At 44.8% G+C, this 22,797-nt stretch overlaps 2 protein-coding genes across 2 annotated transcripts in view; one reads left to right on the forward strand and one right to left on the reverse strand.

Annotated features, from left to right (window-relative positions):
* On the reverse strand, positions 1-18,351 carry stk36 (serine/threonine kinase 36). The gene is given in 29 exon segments (NM_001142191.1): positions 1-1,698; positions 1,749-2,142; positions 2,297-3,025; positions 3,316-3,478; positions 3,988-4,135; positions 4,263-4,422; positions 6,029-6,100; positions 6,195-6,305; positions 6,979-7,039; positions 7,118-7,212; positions 7,299-7,397; positions 7,531-7,635; positions 7,717-7,832; positions 7,922-8,066; positions 8,508-8,607; positions 9,383-9,468; positions 11,375-11,512; positions 11,768-11,858; positions 11,965-12,147; positions 12,149-12,263; positions 12,265-12,276; positions 12,278-12,466; positions 12,959-13,052; positions 13,311-13,560; positions 14,246-14,376; positions 15,440-15,517; positions 15,646-15,786; positions 16,511-16,629; positions 18,247-18,351. Coding segments are annotated over 10 exon segments (1,119 nt in total). The 5' UTR covers positions 16,514-16,629; positions 18,247-18,351; the 3' UTR covers positions 1-1,698; positions 1,749-2,142; positions 2,297-3,025; positions 3,316-3,478; positions 3,988-4,135; positions 4,263-4,422; positions 6,029-6,100; positions 6,195-6,305; positions 6,979-7,039; positions 7,118-7,212; positions 7,299-7,397; positions 7,531-7,635; positions 7,717-7,832; positions 7,922-8,066; positions 8,508-8,607; positions 9,383-9,468; positions 11,375-11,512; positions 11,768-11,858; positions 11,965-12,041.
* The window catches only part of rnf25 (ring finger protein 25), a 10,791-nt gene continuing 6,332 nt past the window's right edge, over positions 18,339-22,797 (forward strand). Inside the window, exons 1-3 of the mRNA XM_002940587.4 lie at positions 18,339-18,447; positions 19,895-19,966; positions 22,139-22,232. Of these exons, the coding sequence (XP_002940633.2) occupies positions 18,419-18,447; positions 19,895-19,966; positions 22,139-22,232 (195 nt within the window). The 5' untranslated portion in view covers positions 18,339-18,418. The remainder of the gene's footprint in view (positions 18,448-19,894; positions 19,967-22,138; positions 22,233-22,797) is intronic.

The following is a 22,797-nucleotide window of genomic DNA, read 5'->3' on the forward strand; positions in this document are numbered from 1 at the left end:
TTTCACATCAAAAAATAAATATTTTATTTTGAAGATTGCAAAACAGCAGTGGTACAAATTACCACTGTCAGGCTTTACAGAGAGTGCTAGTTCTACGGCAAGGCACAACTTCACCCAGTGCTCACTTATCCAACCCAGCTAATATTCATACAAAAACACCTCGGCACATAACAAAATTCAATATACAGTCACGTGAGGGCGCGTCAGTGGCAAGTGTCTTTCCTCTGTCTGTAGAAGAATTATTTAAAAAACACTTGTGCTCTCAGTAGATGGAGAATCCAGTGCAGAGTAAGTCAGGGGCACTCTGATGATTTTAGAAAATGGAGAATCCATTGTTCGATAACCAGGAGCACGCTGGTGGAAAGATCGCACTTTGGTCCTTTTGAGCAGCTTAAGAATCTATTGCAGAGTAAGTCGAGTATACATACTCTACTGCTCTTGGTAGATGAACAATCTATAGTGAGTAAAGATGGAGAATCTATTGCAAAACAAATAGAGTGTTTATTGTAGAGTAAAGGTGGCCATACATGGGCAAATTTAGGCTTCCGATTCAGACTGATCCAGCAGCTTATCTGCCCGTGTATGGGGCCCTTCGATGGGCCTCACTGACCAAAAATCGGTCAGATATCGATGGGGCAGGCTTGATTTTCCTCTCTGACCGAGAACTGCTTTGGCTCACTGATGCGGCTCCTATTGCCTTCATTGTAATGCAATTATTAAGCCCTAGGGTTATAACGATATTGCCCACCTTAGGTGGGCATATCAGGGGAAAGATCTACATGTTTGGCAACCTCACCAAACAAGTGGATCTTATAGTGTATAGCAACCTTAAGTCAGGAGCACATTTGTACCCTCAGCAGATAAAGAGTCTACTGCAGAACACTCTAGTGCTCTCAGTAGATGAAGAGTATATTGCAGAATAAGGTAGGAGCACTCTAGTGCTCTCAGTAGATGGAAAGTCTATTGCAGACTAAGTCAGGAGCACTCTGGTGCTCTCAGTAGACGAAGAGTCTATTGGAGAGTAAGTCAGGAGCACTCCGGTGCTCTCGGCAGACGAAGAGTCTATTGGAGAGTAAGTCAGGAGCACTCCGGTGCTCTCAGCAGACGAAGAGTCTATTGGAGAGTAAGTCAGGAGCACTCCGGTGCTCTTAGCAGACGAAGAGTCTATTGGAGAGTAAGTCAGGAGCACTCCGGTGCTCTCAGTAGATGGAGAGTCTATTGGAGAGTAAGTCAGGAGCACTCCGGTGCTCTCAGTAGATGGAGAGTCTATTGGAGAGTAAGTCAGGAGCACTCCGGTGCTCTCAGTAGATGAAGAGTCTATTGGAGAGTAAGTCAGGAGCACTCTGGTGCTCTCAGTAGATGGAGAGTCTATTGGAGAGTAAGTCAGGAGCACTCTGATGCTCTCAGTAGATGGAAAGTCTATTGGAGAGTAAGTCAGGAGCACTCTGGTGCTCTCAGTAAACGAAGAGTCTATTGGAGAGTAAGTCAGGAGCACTCTGATGCTCTCAGTAGATGGAGAGTCTATTGGAGAGTAAGTCAGGAGAACTCCGGTGCTCTCAGTAGATGGAAAGTCTATTGCAGAGTAAGTCAGGAGCACTCTGATGCTCTCAGTAGATGGAGAGTCTATTGGAGAGTAAGTCAGGAGAACTCCGGTGCTCTCAGTAGATGGAAAGTCTATTGCAGAGTAAGTCAGGAGCACTCTGGTGCTCTCAGTAGATGGAGAGTCTATTGGAGAGTAAGTCAGGAGCACTCCGGTGCTCTCAGTAGATGGAGAGTCTATTGGAGAGTAAGTCAGGAGCACTCCGGTGCTCTCAGTAGATGGAGAGTCTATTGGAGAGTAAGTCAGGAGCACTCTGGTGCTCTCAGTAGATGGAGAGTCTATTGGAGAGTAAGTCAGGAGCACTCCGGTGCTCTCAGTAGATGGAGAGTCTATTGGAGAGTAAGTCAGGAGAACTCCGGTGCTCTCAGTAGATGAAAAGTCTATTGCAGAGTAAGTCAGGAGAACTCCGGTGCTCTCAGTAGATGGAGCAGTTTCTCGCAGTGATGTGCCCAGGGTACTGTCCCGCTCCTCGGGGAACGATGTTCAGACTCGCTACTGAGAGAGGAAGAAAGTTTTTCCCCGGCATTCAGAGACTTTAGGTGCTGAAAAACAAAACAACAGCTTGTAACTATAGGGAAAAAGAGAACAGAAACCCATTTGTAAACATGAATGGAACACCAAATGGGAGACACTGTGCAGCTGGAAACAAACACAGAGAAGCAAAGAGACAGTGAGTGGAATTGCGAGACAGCCCACCTGCCGCACGTTGGGCGTTTCACTCAGGCTGCGCAGCGCAATCACAGATGCGAGTCGGACTGTCTGTTCTTGGTCTGTGCACGCCGACTGCAACAGAAGCTGTGGGACCTTTAACATCAACGGAGATGTCTGCCCCCCTTCCCCTAAAACACTTCCCAAATTCCCAAGAGCACTTGCAGCATGAGCTCTGGTTTTTGACTGGGGGTCTCTCAGGAGAGTCAGGAACTTAGATGCTGCAGTGGACACCCACGGGTTGTAAATGTTTCCTTTGGCTCCATGGAATGCTGTGTTCCCCATGGCAAAAGCGGCAGAGCGTCTGACTCTGGCATCCCTGTCCGACAGGCAGTCCAGCAGTCTCTTCACAAAGGACTGGGGCAGAGTTTCCCCCAGTCGTGCCAGATTCCCTGCCAGTGTGCACGCTGCGGCTCTCAGGCCGGACTCAGACGCCTGAAGGAGCCAGGAGAGGAGCTCTTCCCAGTCGCCCACAATCCTCTGTAGCAGCGGCAAATGAGACGAAGACACTCTGATCAGGTGACTAAAAACTGACAGCAAGTCACAGGTCAGACTGTCCTGTCCAGAATGCAGAGCATTGCCCAGCCAGATGGCCAGGTCATCGGAGGAGGTGACTGCCTGGGAGAATTCAGCCAGAAAGTCAGGTTCCATGAGAACAAGGCGGCATACGAGAGAGACGGGCAACTCTGCAAGAGACTGCGGCAGATGGCAGCATGTCTGGAAGAGAGAGATATGATATTGGTATCAGCTGCGAGAGGGACAAGGTGCACTGCATGGAGGAAACATTTTATATTATTATCTATATTTATATAGTGCAGACATTCAGCAGCGAGTTACAGAGATGTAAGTGGAGCTTACAATTGAAGGCCCCTATCCTATTCACCCATAAGGAGCCAATGAATCTGCCCGTACGTATTTGGAGTGTGGGAGGAAACCAACACAAGCATGGGGGGGGGGGGGAACATACACACTCCCAGTTCAGACTACTTCATACCTCCTGGCCTCACCTTCAGTAGCAATGTAACAGTCTGATGCTCCCTTAGAGACTGCAGGATCTCTCTCAGTGCTTCCGTAGGGGTCTCAACGGAGAACGGGATGCACAGCAGCTGGCAGACAAGAATGACTATCTCGGAGATGGTGTCAGATTCGTCCCATCCGCAGCTGTTGCAACTGTAACGGAGGAGACTATTGGAAAATCCCATAATATAGAGACCAGGAAAATCCCATAATAATAATATAGTGTGGGCAGTAGATATGGCTCAGCCTGGAAATAAGACAGCGAAGTCACAAGTCTAAGTTAAGGTGCCGATACACGGGCCGATTCTAGCTGCCGATATTGGTCCCTTATGCCCGTGTATGGGCACTAACGACGGGTCTGCCCAACCGATATCTGGCCTGAAATCGTCCAGATCTCGATTGGGCAGGTTAAAAAATCTAGTCGAATCGGGGACCGCATCGGCTTGTTGATGCGGTCCTCGGACCGACTTTGCCTATACCCGTAGGCCCTGGGACCAAACGATCGAATTAGCCTGGATTCTCCCGATATCGCCCACCCGTAGGTGGGGATATCGGGAGAAGATCCGCTCGCTTGGCGACACTGCCAAGCGAGCTGATCTGAAGGTGTATGCGCACCTTTACTTTGCCTTACCCTTTTTTCCCCATGTATTTCTGTTACTTACGCCTCAGAGACATGTGCCAAGAAGCTGGGGGTCAGTAAGCGGTTCACTGCGGCCATGGCGATGCTGTCAGGGTGGGCCAGAAGGGACAGAAAGCGATCGGGGTCTCGCACAGAAGTCAGAAGAGACAACTCCAGAAAGCTCACAATACCTGGTGAGAGACATGGCAGTTAGTCCTCCAATCACCATAATGTTAGATGAGCACAACTGGTGGGAGGAGTAAATGCTCATACTGGGGTGGAGCCCTGCTGGCTAGTCCTTGCCCCTTCCCCACTTACCCCTCACAGAAAGCAGGTTCCAATCTGGCTTGGAGCACTCGTTCTCCCGCGGCGTGTCTCCTTCTAAACGTGGCCTCTGGTGGGAAACTTGCAGCAGCACTGATAGCCGGTGCCAGAGAAAAGCACCCTCTTCAGAGACAGCCAGAGACAGCGCTTCCTCCTGAGAGAGACAGAGACCAGGATTCTCTTTGGTTATTCAGCTTCCTGCAATGGTTCTTCATTATGCAGTGATATGGGTTCCCAAAAAGAACTTTTATACTCTGTTCTTACATTTGCAATTTCCACATTTTCCTGTTTTGACTCTGTTTGGTGCCCTTGTCTCTTAGACTGCCAGCAGGGGGCACTGTGTGGCATTACAGTAAATGTGCTATTAACATTAACTGGAGCCCATCTCACAGCAGTGATGGCACCTTTCAGTTTTCTCCTACAGAAACCATAAAACTATAGGGATTCCCCTGTACTAAGCACAATTCAGCAGGAACAGCCCCCTAAGTTTGCTCATAGCCTGTACAGAGAGATACCATAAAACTATGGCAGCATAGGGATTCCCCTGTACTAAGCACAATTCAGCAGGAACAGCCCCCTAAGTTTGCTCATAGCCTGTACAGAGAGATACCATAAAACTATGGCAGCATAGGGATTCCCCTGTACTAAGCACAATTCAGCAGGAACAGCCCCCTAAGTTTGCTCATAGCCTGTACAGAGAGATACCATAAAACTATGGCAGCATAGGGATTCCCCTGTACTAAGTACAATTCAGCAGGAACAGCCCCCTAAGTTTGCTCATAGCCTGTACAGAGAGATACCATAAAACTATGGCACATAGGGATTCCCCTGTACTAAGCACAATTCAGCAGGAACAGCCCCCTAAGTTTGCTCATAGCCTGTACAGAGAGATACCATAAAACTATGGCAGCATAGGGATTCCCCTGTACTAAGCACAATTCAGCAGGAACAGCCCCCTAAGTTTGCTCATAGCCTGTACAGAGAGATCCCATAAAACTATGGCAGCATAGGGATTCCCCTGTACTAAGCACAATTCAGCAGGAACAGCCCCCTAAGTTTGCTCATAGCCTGTACAGAGAGATGCCATAAAACTATGGCAGCATAGGGATTCCCCTGTACTAAACACAATTCAGCAGGAACAGCCCCCTAAGTTTGCTCATAGCCTGTACAGAGAGATGCCATAAAACTATGGCAGCATAGGGATTCCCCTGTACTAAGCACAATTCAGCAGGAACAGCCCCCTAAGTTTGCTCATAGCCTGTACAGAGAGATGCCATAAAACTATGGCACATAGGGATTCCCCTGTACTAAGCACAATTCAGCAGGAACAGCCCCCTAAGTTTGCTCATAGCCTGTACAGAGAGATACCATAAAACTATGGCACATAGGGATTCCCCTGTACTAAGCACAATTCAGCAGGAACAGCCCCCTAAGTTTGCTCATAGCCTGTACAGAGAGATACCATAAAACTATGGCACATAGGGATTCCCCTGTACTAAGCACAATTCAGCAGGAACAGCCCCCTAAGTTTGCTCATAGCCTGTACAGAGAGATACCATAAAACTATGGCACATAGGGATTCCCCTGTACTAAGCACAATTCAGCAGGAACAGCCCCCTAAGTTTGCTCATAGCCTGTACAGAGAGATACCATAAAACTATGGTAGCAATTGCCACTTTTAATAAAGTGTTACAAGTGAATGGCTGATTGGTTGCAACAGTTGCAATTTATCATTTATCCTAGTAAATCGTCCATGTTACCTGGTTCAGCTGCTGCTGTAAGAAGTGAAAAACCCAGTCAAACGTTCCAGAGCCGAGAGGTGGACATATTTCCTGAAAAAACACCATATTGCATTAAGGTTACTAACAGGCAAGCTGGCTAGAAATAAACAGAGGCCAGAGCAGCGGCTATAATGGCTTGTCTTACTTGTGGAGTGTCGGCAAGGGCGCTTCTTATGGCACAGATCAGGTTGTCCTGGGATAGTGCAATGGGCACCCCGCAGTCTTGGATGGCACAGGTTAGGGCTGTAGAGGAAACCTGCCCAGGGGCAAAGCAGAAAGATAGGACAGACATAGACTGAAGGGTTGTGGAATGGATTAAAGGGCAACTATATCCTTCAATTTCCCTTCAGAATTTAGAGATAATCACATTGGCACAGAAATCTGCGATCACACTGTGTCGAATATGAGAAAACCAAGGAAATTATTTCCCATAATAAGGAGATAATAAAGTCTTGGCTCAACCCCCAGGCTGTTAGGCTACACCTCCATCTAGCTACTTGTTAGGGTACGATGAGCTTATTATAACACAATAGGAGTTAAAAACTCAGAAAAGTCCAGTTAATTCTACTAGATACTGTATATCATGACCTGGATGAATGAGAATCTTCATAGACATATTCCTTCACACTAGGTTTTTTAAAAGCAAAGCTGCTATGCAGCAATGGAGGTATAGATCTGTAAAACACCATTGTATTTAACAGAGCTTATCCATTATCTGCTATGTAACCTGTGCCTTTCGCTTATTTTTCAGCTTGAATAGCTGCCCCCATGGCTGCTCATCGGCTTTTTTGGTGTTATTGTTTCTTTGATGTTTTTATTGGGCTAATACAAAGGGAAGTGAAGGCCAATTAGTAAGGCATAAATAAGAACATGGTGACAGTGGGGGCTTGGGGTGCCAATATCGTAAAAGGACCCCTAGGGAAACTCACCACAACAGAAGGCAAATCACATGTAAGGAGACGTAGAAGTAAGAGCGTCATACGGGACATTCTGGAATGAGAAAAGATTATTGTTATTTGTTTGCTATTAAAGAAGAACAAAAGGGGTGGCAATCTGTTAGACACTCACTGTGGTGGGAGAGACTGTAAGCGCAGGACAAGAAGAGACATCAGAAAGAGAGCTTGCCCCGCTGTGTGAATCATGGAGGCATCCCACGCAGAGACCTGGAACAGAAAGACCCCTTGTATCCACGGCACAATCTGTTCAGCCATTGGCTGCAAATGCAGAATTTCCTTGGCTCAGCACCTACCTCTCCCTCCAGAAGAGAAATGATACACTGTAAGGCACAACTGTTGCTTACAAGGCGCTTGCATAGGTCAAGACTGACGTGACAGCAGCAATACAGGACCTGCAAAGAGAAAGCAACATCGCCCAGGTCATAACCCATTGGCTGCTGATCTATGGCTTCCCAACCAATCAGATAAGAGCAAACTCTTTGGATGTTCCTAAATCCTTAAGTTATATCTCGTTTATAGTATTACCTTCAAACGGCTCAGAGTGCAGTGCGAGTGCTGAAGGCTGGTGACAAAACTGTCAAAGAGACAACCCATGTCAGAGAGCAATTTTTCCGAGACGTATAAAGAGACCTGTTAAGAGAGTGCAAGAGAAATCAGAGGAACAGGGCAAGGTTAGTAAGAGACAGACAGAGGCCAGAGGCAAAGACATACATTCTCTTTAAGTCTTCGGTGCTCTCCGGATGGAGGGATGTCACACAGAGACGCCAGAGCCTCGGTGTAAAAACCTGCCAGTCGCTCCCCTGCGGAGTAATCCGGCTCTGTGACACCTACAATATATGTGTATAGAAGTGCAAGTTAGAGCAATGGTAACACTCATTCATAAATGTGGTTGCTTGGACCTCTGAAGCTCAGTTACCTGCAGATCTTTTAGCAATGGGGGGCTGGGATCTTGCTATGATCTTGTCAAGGAGCCCTTTGTGCTCAGACTGCAACATGTTGTAGACTTTCTCACACTCTGGGACAGGACTGCAGTCTGCACTCTCGCAGAGAGACACCAGGCACTACGAGGCAGAGAAAGATAAATGGGGCAGAGTTAGGGGAGGGTGAGAGGGTAGAACTGGCAGTGGAAGAATAAAGGGGTTGTTCAACTTTAATTTAACTTTTAGTATGTTATAGAATGATCCATTCTAAGCAACTTTTCAATTGGTCTCCATTATTTATTTCTTATAGTTTTTGACTATTGAATGATTTGCCTTCTTTTAAAACCTTTGTAGCTTTCAAAATGTCAGCCAAAAGCTATTGCTGTTTGAGGCTACAGTTTTATTGTTATTTTTTATAACTTTTTTTTTCTCTTCAGTCCTTTCCAAGTCATATATCAGTCTCTCAATCAAGCCACTCCCTGGCTGCTAAGGTAATTTGGACCCTAGCAACCAGATGTAACCAGCTGTAATAACTCCAAAGTTAACTCAAAGGTGAACAACCCCTATAAGCCAGAAGCCTACCTGCAACCCCAGCTCCTGTAATGTAGTGTCTCCTTCTTGAGGACCAGAGAGTAGGAAATCCAACACTCCAAGGAAAAGGCCTTCACAAGCCTGAAGACTGCTGCAGAAGAGAAGGGAGAGAATTCATGTGGTTCATATATGCCTCTTATCTGTGTCTCTGTCAGGCACAATCCTATTATCTGTATCTGGGTCTCTTTCTCATAACCCTTTGGCACTATGGCTTGTGCTTAGGGTGCTATTACTTTTCTTTATACTTATTTAGAGTAACTTATCCACTTATACATTTTAACCCTGACTTAACGGGATACTGTCATGATTTTTATGGGGTACTTTTTTATTTCTAAATTACACTGTTTACATAGCAAATAATTCACTCTGCCATTTAAACTTTTATTCTTGAACTAACAAATTTATATTTTTTAGCTGTAGGCACTATCTCAGTGCATTGTGCCAAACGTCTGAGCTTTCAGAAGGAGCCAGAGCTACACATTAGAACTGCTTTCAGCTAACCTACTGTTTCTCCTACTCCCATGTAACTGGAGGAGTCCCAAGCCGGACTTGGATTTCTTACTATTGAGTGCTATTCTGATACCTACTGGGAGCTGCTATCTTGCTCCCTTCCCATTGTTGTTGGGGGGGGGGGGGGGGGGGATATCACTCAAACTTGCAGCGCAGCAGTAAAGTGTGACTAAAGTTTATCAGAGCACAGGTCACATGGCTGTGGCACCCTGGGAAATGAAGAATATGGCTAGCCCCATGGGAAATTTAAATGGATTTTTAAAAAAACATGTTTTCCCATAACAGTATTCCTGTATTGACATTAATATTTATTATTAATAGATGTTGTCAGTATTAGTTGGACATCTTTCTCTCACCTGGAGGATTCTGGGTGTCGTTTGAAATGGTAATATGAATTCAGTAAAGCAAAAAGATCAGTCAGGAAGGAGACGGCCCAGGGGTGCTGCAAGTACACAAGTATATAGAAGAAATAAGGAACATGGCTATTACAGATAGGTCAAAGGCTTGGTAATTATTATTACATGCACAACTACTGTTACCTTGCTAGTATCCTGCCTTAAGTAAGAAACCTCATTGTAATGAGTCAATATACTGCATTTTCTTGGTGCAAAGTATCTCCTAACTTATATTATGGAAACTGCCTAAATCAGTGCTCTCCGACCTTCCCCTGTAGTGGGACAGTCATGCCCATACACCAATTCTGCTTTAATGATGAAAATTAAACTATAAATTAAACTCAGTGATGTCATTTAGTTCAAGGAAACGTGCGTAAAATATAAGGACATCAGAAGAGATCTTGTAGTTGGATGGAGTGCGTATCAGCAAAGAGATGGTAACGTTAGGTAGGAATCGCAGTAGGCATATCTATGGACAAGGGAGATGTGGTAACTCTGACCTGCTTCAGATCTGTGTGTAGTGATTGGTTGATGACTTTCAGAAGAAACTGCGGTAATTGGAGTTCTGTGCACAGGTCAGAAAGCAAAGCCGGGTCACAGCCAGACGTCAGGAGGTTGCAGGTGACACGCAGAGCTGGGCGGAGACGGGAAGCAGCTTCCAGAGAAACCTATGACCGAAGTAGCCAGCCATTGAGGGAAATAAGGCAGTATCCACTCTGTTACTGACTGAGGGTGGGTCTGAGTAATCACTGTATGAGGGGCTGTCTCAGTATTTCTTCTCTCCTAACCAAACAGCCAAGATCCACTTTTATTATGAACCAAAAATCTGTATCAATATTCACTCTGTATTAGCCTAGGTATTCACTCTGTTACTGCTGGAGTATTAGTCAAAGTATCCACTCTGTTACTGACTGAGGATGGGTCTAAATAATCACTGAGTGAGGGGTTGCTCTTCTAACCAAACAGCCGTCTCAAGATCCACTTTGTTATGAACAAAAATTCTGTATCAGTATTGATTATGTATTAGTCTAGGTATTCACTCTGTTACTGCTGTTACTGCAGACTAATGTCTGAGTATCTACTGACTGAGGGTTTGTCTCAGTATTTCTCCTCTCCTAGCCAAACATTGATCTTGATATCCACTTTAATTATGAACCAAAAATCTATTTCAGTATTCACTCTGTATTAGTCTAGGTATTCACTCTGTTACTTCCGTACTGCCAGAGAGTATTAGTCTGAGTATCCACTCTGTTACTGACTGAGGCTGTGTCTGAGTAATCACTGAATGAGGGGTTGTCTCAATATTTCTTCTCTCCTAACCAAAGAGCTGTCTCAAGATCCACTTTGTTATGAACCAAAAATCTATTTCAGTATTCACCCTGTTACAGAGGATCTGTCTGGGTATCCACCCTGTTGCTGCCGGAGTATTAGTGCGAGTATCCACTTGGTTACTGCTGGAGTATTAGTCTGAATATCCACTTGGTTACTGCCGGAGTATTAATCTGAGTATCCACTGCTACTGCTGGAGTATTAGTTTGAGTATTCAATATGTTACTGACAGAGGATCTGTCTGAGTACTTACTCTGTTACTGCTGGAGTATTAGTCTGAGTATCCACTGTTACTGCCGGAATATCTGTCTGAATACTTACTCTGTTACTGCTGGAGTATTAGTTTGAGTATTCAATCTATTAGTAACACATCGGTTAGTGATACATCTGACCATATATTTTTCAGAGTACCAGTTCTATTATTGACTTAGTGGCTAAGAATCTGGGTATCCACCATGTTACTGACTAAGATCTCTGTAAGCATGCTCTGTTCTTCTGAACTTGGAGTAATCCGCACTTTACTAAATGAGGGTCCTTCTGGGTATCCACCCTGTTACTGCATGGACTACCAGAGTGTACTAGTTAAGTATATGTATGTGCAAGGTAGATGGTTGGCAAACTCACCAGTGGGCAACAGTCTTGCAATCGGCTTTTTACTCGCTGCCGGAAGCTGCTGTCCTGCAGAAGGAGGAAGGGGGTACTGATCTGAGCTACCGAGGGGTCAGTGGCTTCCAGCATCACAGCCCACTCGTCGTCACTGTCCTGTGGGAAGGAAACCAAAAACAAGTTCCAATTTACACGGCACCAAACAGCTTAGTGCTTACTGTTAGTGTTAGAGACCTATATATTGGGTGTGACGTATTTTTTTCTCTCTACACAATTTAGCATTTTTACATTTCAGGCAATAGCATGGCAGAAAAGAAAGAAATAAAAAAAAAAAAAGACCAATTCAAATAGTCTTAAAATCTACATTATACATCAAATCAATTGTGAATTTGATGTATATATCAAGTTTACCTCATTTTCCAGCCGTACTTTCTGAATGCTGCCTCTCACGCTTTTCTCCAGGGAGAATTCTCGGTCGTAGTCCTCTGAGATCCGATGCTCCCTGAAATAAGCATGGGCAAAATGAGCATGGAGATATGGACCGACTGGCAGAATCCTTATGTATTTTTGTAACTGTTTTTCTGGGCTGCTCTGGGGAAGACACTTACCTTGGGGTTGGTGGAGAAAACTTGGTGCCTGAGATTCTTGGAGCTGGAGCCTGTTGGCCATTCTCTGGTTGTTTTCTCTATATAGCAAGATGGGTGGTATTAGTGGCAGGTATCTGGGATAAAAGTGATGTGTTGGGAAAGAAGATGGATTTGTGTGTGTTGGGGGGGCACATGTGGAGTTTTGGATGCTACTGAAGGGGGAAGATGGATCTGCATAGGTGGGAGGGCCTCACAGGTACAGGGTAAGAAGGATGGATCTGTGTGTGCCTCAAGGGGGGATGAATCTACATGTGCCTTACTGGGGGGGGGGGAAAACTCTGTACATGCAGGTTACATACGACAGGCTTCTCCTTTCTCTTGGCCACGCGCTGGCGAGCCTTGCTCAGTATACGAGAGTGCACGCTGCTCTGCCCTGCATTCTCACACAGCTGGTTCCTTAGCTGCTGCTGTTCTTCAGTCAGAGGGGAAGTGAAGGGACTGTTGTTGGCATTCTCCTCCACTACTAAAAGACAGACAGGCAAGACATTGGGAAATGAATTTAGGGGCCTTATGGAGTTCACCAGGGATAGGGGCTAATTTATTGCACAAGGTATAAAAACAGATTAATAATAATAACTACATAGTTCTAGATAAACACACCCAGTGTATGTTTTAGTCAAAGAACATCATTACTTTCAATCCTAAAATGAGTTCCCCTGTAGCTCCTGCCCCCCTTTCATTTTCTTCATTTCACAGGTCCCTCTAGGTCCCATTATCCCATTTCTTATCAATCTTACAGGTTGGTTTCATTCATAGATTTAGATATGGTGGCAATAAAATGACCAGCGTGCCAATCTAGTCCCTTAGATACCTTCCAAAAATCCTTTTTCCTCTTAGGTTACATTCTCTTATTTTTCACAAATAATAAAAAATGAAGACCAAGTACAAATTGTCTCCCTGTATCATAATAAAAGTAAAAACAAAGGTGAACAACCCCTTTAAGTCTGACTCTTACCTACTACTTGATCTTTGATAAATGGATGCCTCAGCAGTTCTGGCCATGAAAGCCTGACAGCAGGATCCTTTGTGAGAAGACCCTGTAAAAAATTCTGGAAAAAAAGCAAATATGATTAAAATACAAAAACCAGTACCCCTAGCCAGACAGCAAACCATGTGATTTAGGGGAAGAAATTGCTACACAGGAATTGGCTTCCTGAAAAAACATAATTCATACTGTAGATGCTGAACAGAAAGCTGCTATCACAAATATCTCCCAAAATACTTGGGTCTGCCCATTCAATGTATTTTTAAAAAATGCAGTACTGGCAATGACCCAGTTTCCCATTATTTCTAACTTCCCTTCGTACCGTCAACTCCGGAGAAACTCCGCGTGGCCAGCGCACGGCTTGCTGGGTAATGATGCTGACCAACTGGAAGATGCTATGTGCGTAAAATGGAGGCGTCCCAACTAGGAGTTCATACACAATACACCCTAAGGCCCAGAGGTCAGAGCGATGGTCGTATGGACGCTCAAGAATCAGCTCTGGAGACATATACAGGGGAGTCCCCTTTATAGAGCGCACCATGAGAGTATCCAGGCTGAGCTCCCGTGCAAACCTGAGGGAAACAAACATTGGAATAAGAATTAAAACAAATAACCTGCACATGTGTAAGTGACTGGCAAACTGGACTGGACATGAAAACACGCAGGGCCGCCATCAGGGGGTACAGTCGTCCCAGGCCCGGACGATTCTCGCTTTTAAGGGGGCCCGGCCGTGATTTAGTTTTTCAGTTTTTTAGCTCGGGCCTCCTTTAAATAATTACGGGTCCTGTCATTGGTGGTCAGCGGGTAATCCGATTGGTCAAGCCCCATGTGTATGTGTGATGTCAGTACACATGGGGCACAACCTTAAAGTTAGGACGCAGAGGGGAGCCGGAGGACGCAGCAGGGAGCTGGAGGACGCAGTGGGGAGAGGGGAGCTGGAGGATGCAGAGCGGAGCGGGCCATAGTATGAGGACACTTGGGGAGGACCACCAATGTTTTAGGGGGCCCTGGCCACCAATGTTTTAGACGACCCTGTCTGTGTGTCCTTTGTACTGATGGGAGGGGTCATTGGGGGGGTGTGGGAGGAGGGGGGGGCCCAGAAAATTTTGTTGTAAGGGGCCCCGTGATTTCTGATGGCGGCCCTGCCTACATGAACTACAGACTAACTGCTTTATATAATACAAAGAAAGAGCACTCATGAAACCACAGGAACATCCCTGAGTGAGACTCAGATCCCCACGCTGCTCTGACACTCACCCAAAGTCACAGAGCTTGACTGTGCCATCTTTGCTGAGCAAAATGTTCTGAGGTTTCATATCTCTGTGCAGGATCCGGTGAGAATGCAGGTAATAGAGGGCTGACACCAGCTGGGCAGAAATATCCCTCACCTTGAAAGAGTAGAAAATTATCTATCAGGTACCAACAAGCTGAAATAGCTCAGGCTTTAGATACATCAAAGCCAAGGAATGAGCAGAATGTAGACATGAGTATAGAAATGGCTGTTCATTAGAGACAACAGTAAGAGCCCCTCTGCACTCACCCATTATCAATATATATATATATATATATGCATTAAGCTGCCAAGATATGCCCTACCTCAAATTCATCCCCTCTAGCCAGTCCTACATGTACTTATCTGATTCATTAAGAATTCTACCCCAGTAGAAGTCATAATAATTCAGATAAAAGTGAGTGTAGGACTGGCCAGAGGGGATGACTTTGACTTAGTTGGCTAGCTTGAAGTATATTGCAATATATGGACACACAATCCTTGTTTAGCTTAATGTAAGCTCTTGCGAGCAGGGCCCTCCCCCTAGTGTCTCCGATCCTCATCCAATGTAACTGCAAACCATATTTGTGAATTGTTTATATGTACATGTTAACTGTTCTGTCTTTTGTACCCGTCTGTTCTGTAAAGTGCTGCGTAAACTGATGGCGCTATATAAATAATAATAATAAAAGGGGAGGGCATATCTTGGTAGCTTAATGCACACAATGCCTTAATGCCCTATATATATATATTGGTAATGGGTGAGTGCAGAGGGGCTCTAGTTGTTGTCTATATGTATTCTGTGGTCACAACCTCACTACACCGCCGCCGCACAACGTTCCCTTTTTTGTTAAGTAGACAGTAGTAGTAGATGTCTTTGAGAGAGATTAAGCACAATGTGGTCCATGGATTTCCATTATTTATAACAGTACTAAAATTGCAAAGAACCCAATATGGACCCTGACACACGAGGACATTAGTCGCACACAATAAATCTCCTCTACTACAGGTGACTAATCTACCCCAAATGCCTTCTGACTGGTGATAATGCACTGGATATTTACATTATCTCTAGTAGGGAGGAATTTGGAGGAGATTGCTTACCCGCAGTACAGGAGATTTGTTGGGAGTGGCTAATGTGCCCCTAACAGTTCACAGTAAAGCCCTTTAAAAGTACCTACCAGCTCTTCAGGAAAGTGCCCATCATCCTCCAAGATTTTAAACAGTTCGCCTTCAGCATATTCGGTAACCACGACAACCTGAAGAAATAATACGGTCATGCAACGTGGAAAGCTAAAATACAGCCTATATAATGGGGTTAGGGCCTCCCAAGGCAACAGGTAACTCACATGTCTTATGGCTTTCTCTTTTATGGTCTGTCACTTACCTCTCTTTCAGTCTCACAGCTGTCTAGCATGCGCACAATGTTGGGATGTCTCAGATCTCTCATGATCTGAATCTCTCTTTTTAACCCTTTCAGTTCCTTCTCTGAACGCCCGACTTTAGGGATAAATTTCAGAGCCACAACCTACAGAATGAGAAAAAGCTGATGACTTGTAATTCTTCTTTATGTATATAGCACCAAGGCCTTGACCATCACTCCCATCAGGCCCTGCCCCAGTAAAGCTTGCAATCTAAGGTCCCCCAGAGAGTGGAGCATTAATCACACAGCTCATTGCTCTCTACTTGTCATGCAGAGTAAAATTCAACCTTGGCACTTTCCCTAACTACTGGGGGGGTACCTAAAATGTTGAAATCGCTTACCTGAACCCCCCAGCCGTTGCTCCTGTTAGGAGGAAACAGCACCAGCCCGAGGTAGCTGTGAGAGAGCCATCCTATTCTGTCTTTGCGCTGCTTCCCGGGATCCGGGAAAACAAAGACAGATGGAAAAGGATCACTGTCTCACAGGTGCCCTGGGCTGGTGCTGTTTTCTCCTAACAGGAGCACCAACCTGGGGTTCCAGGTAAGCAGTAAAATCACTGGGGGTGCACCCCCCCTCCCCTCTGATTGTACCTTTCCTTCTAGGAAACCTTCCTTTAACTATCACCCAAAACACAGTTGTAGCTTTATGCAACCTTACCCCCTAAGAACAGTTCTTAGAGCATAACCTGAGTGACTGCACTCCAGACTTGTAAAGGCATTGTTGTGAGACGACAGACATTACCCACCAACCGCTACCAGATTAGCCAAACTTCCCATCACCCCTGACTAAAGCACTATCACATCTAGAATGTAATAACATCATGTAATACCATTCAGATTCTGTTAGCCACTCTGGGACCTCACCTCCCCGCTGTGCTTCCGTCGCCCCTTGTAGACTCGTCCAAACGACCCTTCCCCAATCAGATCCAGGACGTGGTACTTCTCCATCCTGCGGGCACAAACATAAACCTGAAGATCACGCAGAAGACGACTAGTTTGATCTATATCCTTGCATAATTCTGCTGCACCTGAATTACCCAACTGTGTCTTATTGGGCTGATCTTTTCCTACACAGTCAAAAGACTGGGGTGCATCTGACAAAATCATTTACAAGAATACGGTCACCAGGATTAAAAAAAGTGTTAATTTATGCCTCAAAACAATGATGGTTAAATGTTTAACCCTTTCTATACCAGAATTCCTTTGATGTTGCTGTGTCAAGAGTTGAGCATAGACCCAAAGGGACTGTAGAATGTACAGGAGCAAGGTGGAAAGGGCAGTTCTGTCAGCAACAAGGTGTCCCTGCATTTAATGCAATAGGCAGGGGGTAATTACAGAGCTTTACTGCACCCTGTAACCAATGGCTCTCCCTAAAGCCGGCCATACACGCACCAATAATATGAAGGCTGCTGATATTGGTTGACTCATTGATCAGCCAGGTTAAAAGATTTTGATTTGGCGCCATTGAAGGGCTGAATCAGAAGAAGGAGGTAGAAATCCTATTGTTTCTACCTCCATATCGGACGATTCAGCCCTGAACGTCAGTGGAGGGTGGGAATGGTCGCATGTAAGATCGGCATCTCTAGGTGTATAGCCACCTTAACTTGCAATCTAGGTGTATGGCCACCTTAACTTGCAATCTAGGTGTATGGCCACCTTAACTTGCAATCTAGGTGTATGGCCACCTTAACTTGCAATCTAGGTGTATGGCCACCTTAACTTGCAATCTAGGTGTATGGCCACCTTAACTTGCAATCTAGGTGTATGGCCACCTTAACTTGCAATCTAGGTGTATCGCCACCTTAACTTGCAATCTAGGTGTATGGCCACCTTAACTTGCAATCTAGGTGTATGGCCACCTTAACTTGCAATCTAGGTGTATGGCCACCTTAACTTGCAATCTAGGTGTATGGCCACCTTAACTTGCAATCTAGGTGTATGGCCACCTTAACTTGCAATCTAGGTGTATGGCCACCTTAACTTGCAATCTAGGTGTATGGCCACCTTAACTTGCAATCTAGGTGTATGGCCACCTTAACTTGCAATCTAGGTGTATGGCCACCTTAACTTGCAATCTAGGTGTATGGCCACCTTAACTTGCAATCTAGGTGTATGGCCACCTTAACTTGCAATCTAGGTGTATGGCCACCTTAACTTGCAATCTCAGTACAGAGCTGTGGCGCCCAGACAGCGCTATATTCATAGGGCAAATATGTCAGTTTGCACCAGATTTTTGCACTGTGTAGCTAAGCCTTGCCATGTCCCTTTGCACTTTTCAGTACTTTTTTTCCTCTCCAAGGGGCCCCTATGCCCATCTTTCCTACCTGTACAGAAACAGAGTACACTATCCCATTTGAACTCCCCCTCTACTTTCTGACTTTTAAGATGGTCTTATCATCCAACCCTGGGCAGCCAATCAGTGATTAGCTTTGACTGGCCAACTGCAAGTGGAACAATGAAAACAAGCATGTGACAGGTTGCTATGGCTTAGTGCCGTGTTGCTTCTATGCGCTTCTGTCAGTCTCCCCACTACACATTACTACCCACTCTGCCTTCTATCCCTTACCCTGCCGGTGTCTCTCCTTCACCTCAACTCCGAACTCCTCCGCTAGTTTCTCCGTCCACTAAACTGGCTTCTTCCTTCCACTTCCGCTTTGATGCGGGTTTCCCGGGCAACCAGCGCATACTTCATGACGTAACTGAAACATTCCCTTATCTTTTTTTTCTCCTGTACCAACATGGCGGCTGAAGCGGAAGAAGAGGAAGAGTGAGTAGAGCAGGCGGCTTATGTAACCGGCTATGGGAAAGAGGCTATGGATTTTTTAGTGTAGAGGGGTTACATGTTTCCATAAACTACAGCACCCAGGATTCCAAACACAGCCGAGGGGATCATGGGATTTGTAGTCTAACAGCTTTTAGAGGGAGTGCCGGATTTATGGAGTTTGTTATGACTGTAAACAGGGCAGACTGTAATGAGTTATGTGTTTCTCTCAGTATAACTTATTCATTATTAATTATGAACATGTATTTATGAAGCCCAACACAATAAGTTGGTTTATACAGAATTACATACAAAGTGACCAATAACTGATACAAGAGGTAAAGAGGGCCCTGAACAAAAGAGCTTACAATCTATAAGCAGGGGCGAGCCAAGCTGACCGGTGCCCTAGGCAACCCGGCTGCCCCCCCTTGTTGTCATAAATCCTTAAGGGTGAAGCCACATGGAGCTACTAGTAGCAGCTACTAAAACAGACAGTGCTGATCATTTACTGATAATTGTCTCTACGTGTGTTTTAGCAGAGGCAATTCTCAGTATTGTCTGTGGCAGGGGATTTTCTTGTGTTTAGTAGCTGTGAAAAAGTAGCTGCTACTAAGTAGCTCTGTGTGTCTTCACCCTAAGGGTTTTGGCACACGGGGAGATTAGTCGTATAAGTGTATTTGCTGCTTTAAAGCAGGGTCTGTCTGTCCCTTTTGCTGCTCGTTCTGACTCCTAGAATAATGTAACGGTCTTCTGGTACATTGTTTCAAGAGTCAGAACCAGAGGCACTACTGACATTTGATTTCCTTAGGCAAAAATAGTCTTTGAGTGGAGTAAGATTTAGCTATTCTTAGGGCTCTGGCACAAGGGGAGATTAGTCGCCCGCGACATGTGCCATCCCACCGGCAACTTACATTGTCGCCGGTGGGATGGCAGGTGAAGGCAACTCGGGGAGATTAGTCGCCCGCGAACAGGGAGATTTGTTGCGGGCAACTAATCTCCCCGTGTGCCAGAGCCCTAAGAATAGCTAAATCTTACTCTGCCGGGGAGGTGTATTCCACCTTTTGCCTAAGGAAAGAAAATGTCAGTAGTGCCTCCGGTTCTGACTCTTAAAGCAATGTACCAGAAGTCAGTTACGTTGTTCTAGTCAGAACGGGCAGCGAAAGGGACAGACAGACCCTGCTTTAAAGCAGCAAATACACTTATATCAATGTATATTGGGCGGCTGCTTAGAAGACAGTAACTGCTATTAGTGTTTGCTTCTGCCTCTGGGCCAAAGTACGCCTGCACGACACTATGGATATATGGGTAGGGAGGGTTATTTATTGTCTCTGTGTTGGTTCATTATAGGGCCCCGAGTTTATTGCTTTACAATCAGTACATGGATAGTCTGATTTTTATCCATTATAACAACAATAATTACCTCCTCTCATGCCTGGTTGTTTCTCCCTTTTAGATCCTTGCAACAGGAGCTACAGGTGCTAGAGTCTATTTACCCCGATGAACTGCAGATCTGCCGGGGAGAGAGGTGAGCAGTATATTATGGGCTACATGCACTCAGGAGCGGGGACGTGGGCAGAAATGTATACACTGTATACTCTGTCCCATCTACCTCCCATTATTCCTTTAATCACATGGTACAATGGTATAGGTACAGGTATGGGACCCATTATCCAGAATGCTTGGGACCTGGGGTTTTCTGGATAAGGGGTCTTTTTATAATTTGGATCTCCTACCTTTAGTCTGCTAATAAAATTATTTAAACATTAAAAACACAATAGGACTGTTCTGCCCCCAATAAGGGGTAATTATATCTTAGTTTGGATCAAGTACAGGTACTGTTTTATTATTACAGAGAAAAGGGAGTCATTTAACCATTAAATAAACCCAATAGGACTGTTCTGCCCCCAATAAGGGGTAATTATATCTTAGTTGGGATCAAGTACAGGTACTGTTTTATTATTATTGGCCTTTCTGTAATTTGGAACTTTCTGGATAACGGGAGCTTCCCACCTCACTCTAGGGCAAGGGTCCCCAACCTGTTTGTTTTTTTTTAATTTTGAGCCACACTCAGATGTAAAAAGAAGCCACACAAGCATTAAAAAAGATCCCTGGGGCTGCTAACTAAGGACTGTGATTGACTTGTTGGCAGCCCCATGGGGACTGCTGGCCTGCAGGAAGCTCTGCTTGGTGTAAAACTGTGTCTCTGGGCTTCCAAAACTTGCCTCCAACCCAGAAATGTAAAAATGGGCAATTACTTTGAGGCCACTGGAAGCAACGTCAAAGGGAGTGGTGAGCAACATGTTGCCCCTGAGCCACTGGTTGGGGATCACTGCTGTAGATTAATTTACGGTAAATTATCACATATGGCAATTTATTTTTTTAATTTTAGGCCCAGCTTGCACCCCACTATGCCTCGGGTATTTTCCCACCTTGTAACCATAGCCTGGGGCCTTGCCCTTCACATCAAAGGTTTAAAGTGTTACTGACATATTTCAGGTTTTTACCAGTAGGTGTCAGTATTACTTTAAAAAGCTATAGGCCTCTAGTATAGATCCAGGTATAAAATATTTTATCCGCAACCAGCCTTTTCTTTAAGCCTTTAATCTAAGGCAACAAAACCCAGCCGCCGACTTTTAGTTTATTTTATTAATTTCTTTTTTTTTTTTTTTTTTCTTATCCTATATCCTTTCTCTACTGTAATATTTGTCGTTTATGCTTAATTATTTTTTTTGTTTCTATATACTGGGACTGAAAGTCCCTCTTTCTACTGTATTATAATGTTGGAAAAAGTCAATAAAACTTTTCAGCACCTATTTGATGATGTTGTGCTTAGGGGGAAGGTAAAGACACAACACTAAAGTGGCCAATATCAGAGTTATCTGGTCGTTTGGACCTGGGTCAAAGTGATCGAATTACAATGACAGGAATAGGACCTGTCGTAGCGAGGGCCGCATCAGTGAGCTGATACGTTCAACATCTGACCAATTTTAGGGCAGATATCGGGTACGCACTTTGTTGGTCCCCATAAATGGACAGATAAGCTGCTGAATCGGTGTGAAGGACGGATGGCCATCTTTACTGTAGCCCTTCAGCCTATCAGATCTTTGCCTTGCCCTGAACAGGACTTGACTGCTTAAAGGACCAGTAACACAAAGAAATGAAATGAGGTTACATAGCAGATAACATATAAGCTCTGTACAATATAAAGGGGTTTCATCTGGTATCTGCTAAGTAACCTGTGGCTTTTCTCCTTTGAATGGCTGCCTCCATGGCTACACAGCAGCTTTGTTTATATAAACTAGATGCAAAAACACCAGTTGCACCAATGCAGGGCAACAGTGTATTAAAGTAATTACAGTATAATTCACTTTCATTTTTTTGGTGTAACTGTTCCTTTAAGCAGCCATTGCTAAAGAGGTGTCAGTGACTGACACGGGTAAGTAAAAAGTAAGGCTGGGGGTAGGCCACAAATCTAGTTTTAACACTTTAAACTGGTGCTGAGAAGCCCAACTGTAGTTAAAGTGGCCAAACACAGTCGTCTTCCTGAGCAGCCAGATTATTGTGCCTACTTGGCAGATGGATTAGGTGGCCGGGTCTCATTATTTACTTTTGGCCAATGACAAGACACATGTTGGTAGGTACTATAGCACAAGCATTAAGGATGGGATATACTAATGAGAGCTGTTTGTGCTTGCAGAGTGGTTCTTAGCATCACACTACACCCAGCCACCGGCCATGATGAAGAAACACAGTATGTCAGAATTACACTGGAGCTGTCTCTTCCCCCAAAGGTTTGAAAAACATTTCCTATTGTCCAGATCACTCTGAATCCTTCTGCCGCTCCTCCAGATCACCACTCCGTTTCTCATATTGGATCTTTTCACCCCCCTACTGTCATGGCTACAGGCCTCTATATACAGTGTGAAGTGTTTCTTTGGGGAAACTGTAGCCATAAGAGGCAGGCTGGAAGAAGATACAGAAAATGGCACCCATAATTCCTCTTCTTATTTGAAGACACTGTGATGTCCACTCTTTGCCACTTCTGTTCATGGGTCTTGGGTTTAAGTTCCCCTTTGCTCTCATTCTGATGCTCCCAATTATTGCTTTAAACTCCTCTAGGGGAGTCAGGCCCACTTTAGGGGAACCCCTTCTTTGAAGCTTCTAATCTCTAAATTCCCTCCCTGTCTCTCCTTTTGATACCTGTGTTCAGATGGTGTTACCCCATTTGACTAATAACATCCTGCTGTTGAAATTTACCCCCCTCAATTTAATAACCTATAGAGCTACTTTTTCAAAATAATATTAAAGGGCACATAATACTCTACTTATAACTTAATGTAAAATTACTCAGAGTGC

Source organism: Xenopus tropicalis, chromosome 9 (assembly GCF_000004195.4).
Source record: "Xenopus tropicalis strain Nigerian chromosome 9, UCB_Xtro_10.0, whole genome shotgun sequence".
NCBI classification, from domain to species: domain Eukaryota; kingdom Metazoa; phylum Chordata; class Amphibia; order Anura; family Pipidae; genus Xenopus; species Xenopus tropicalis.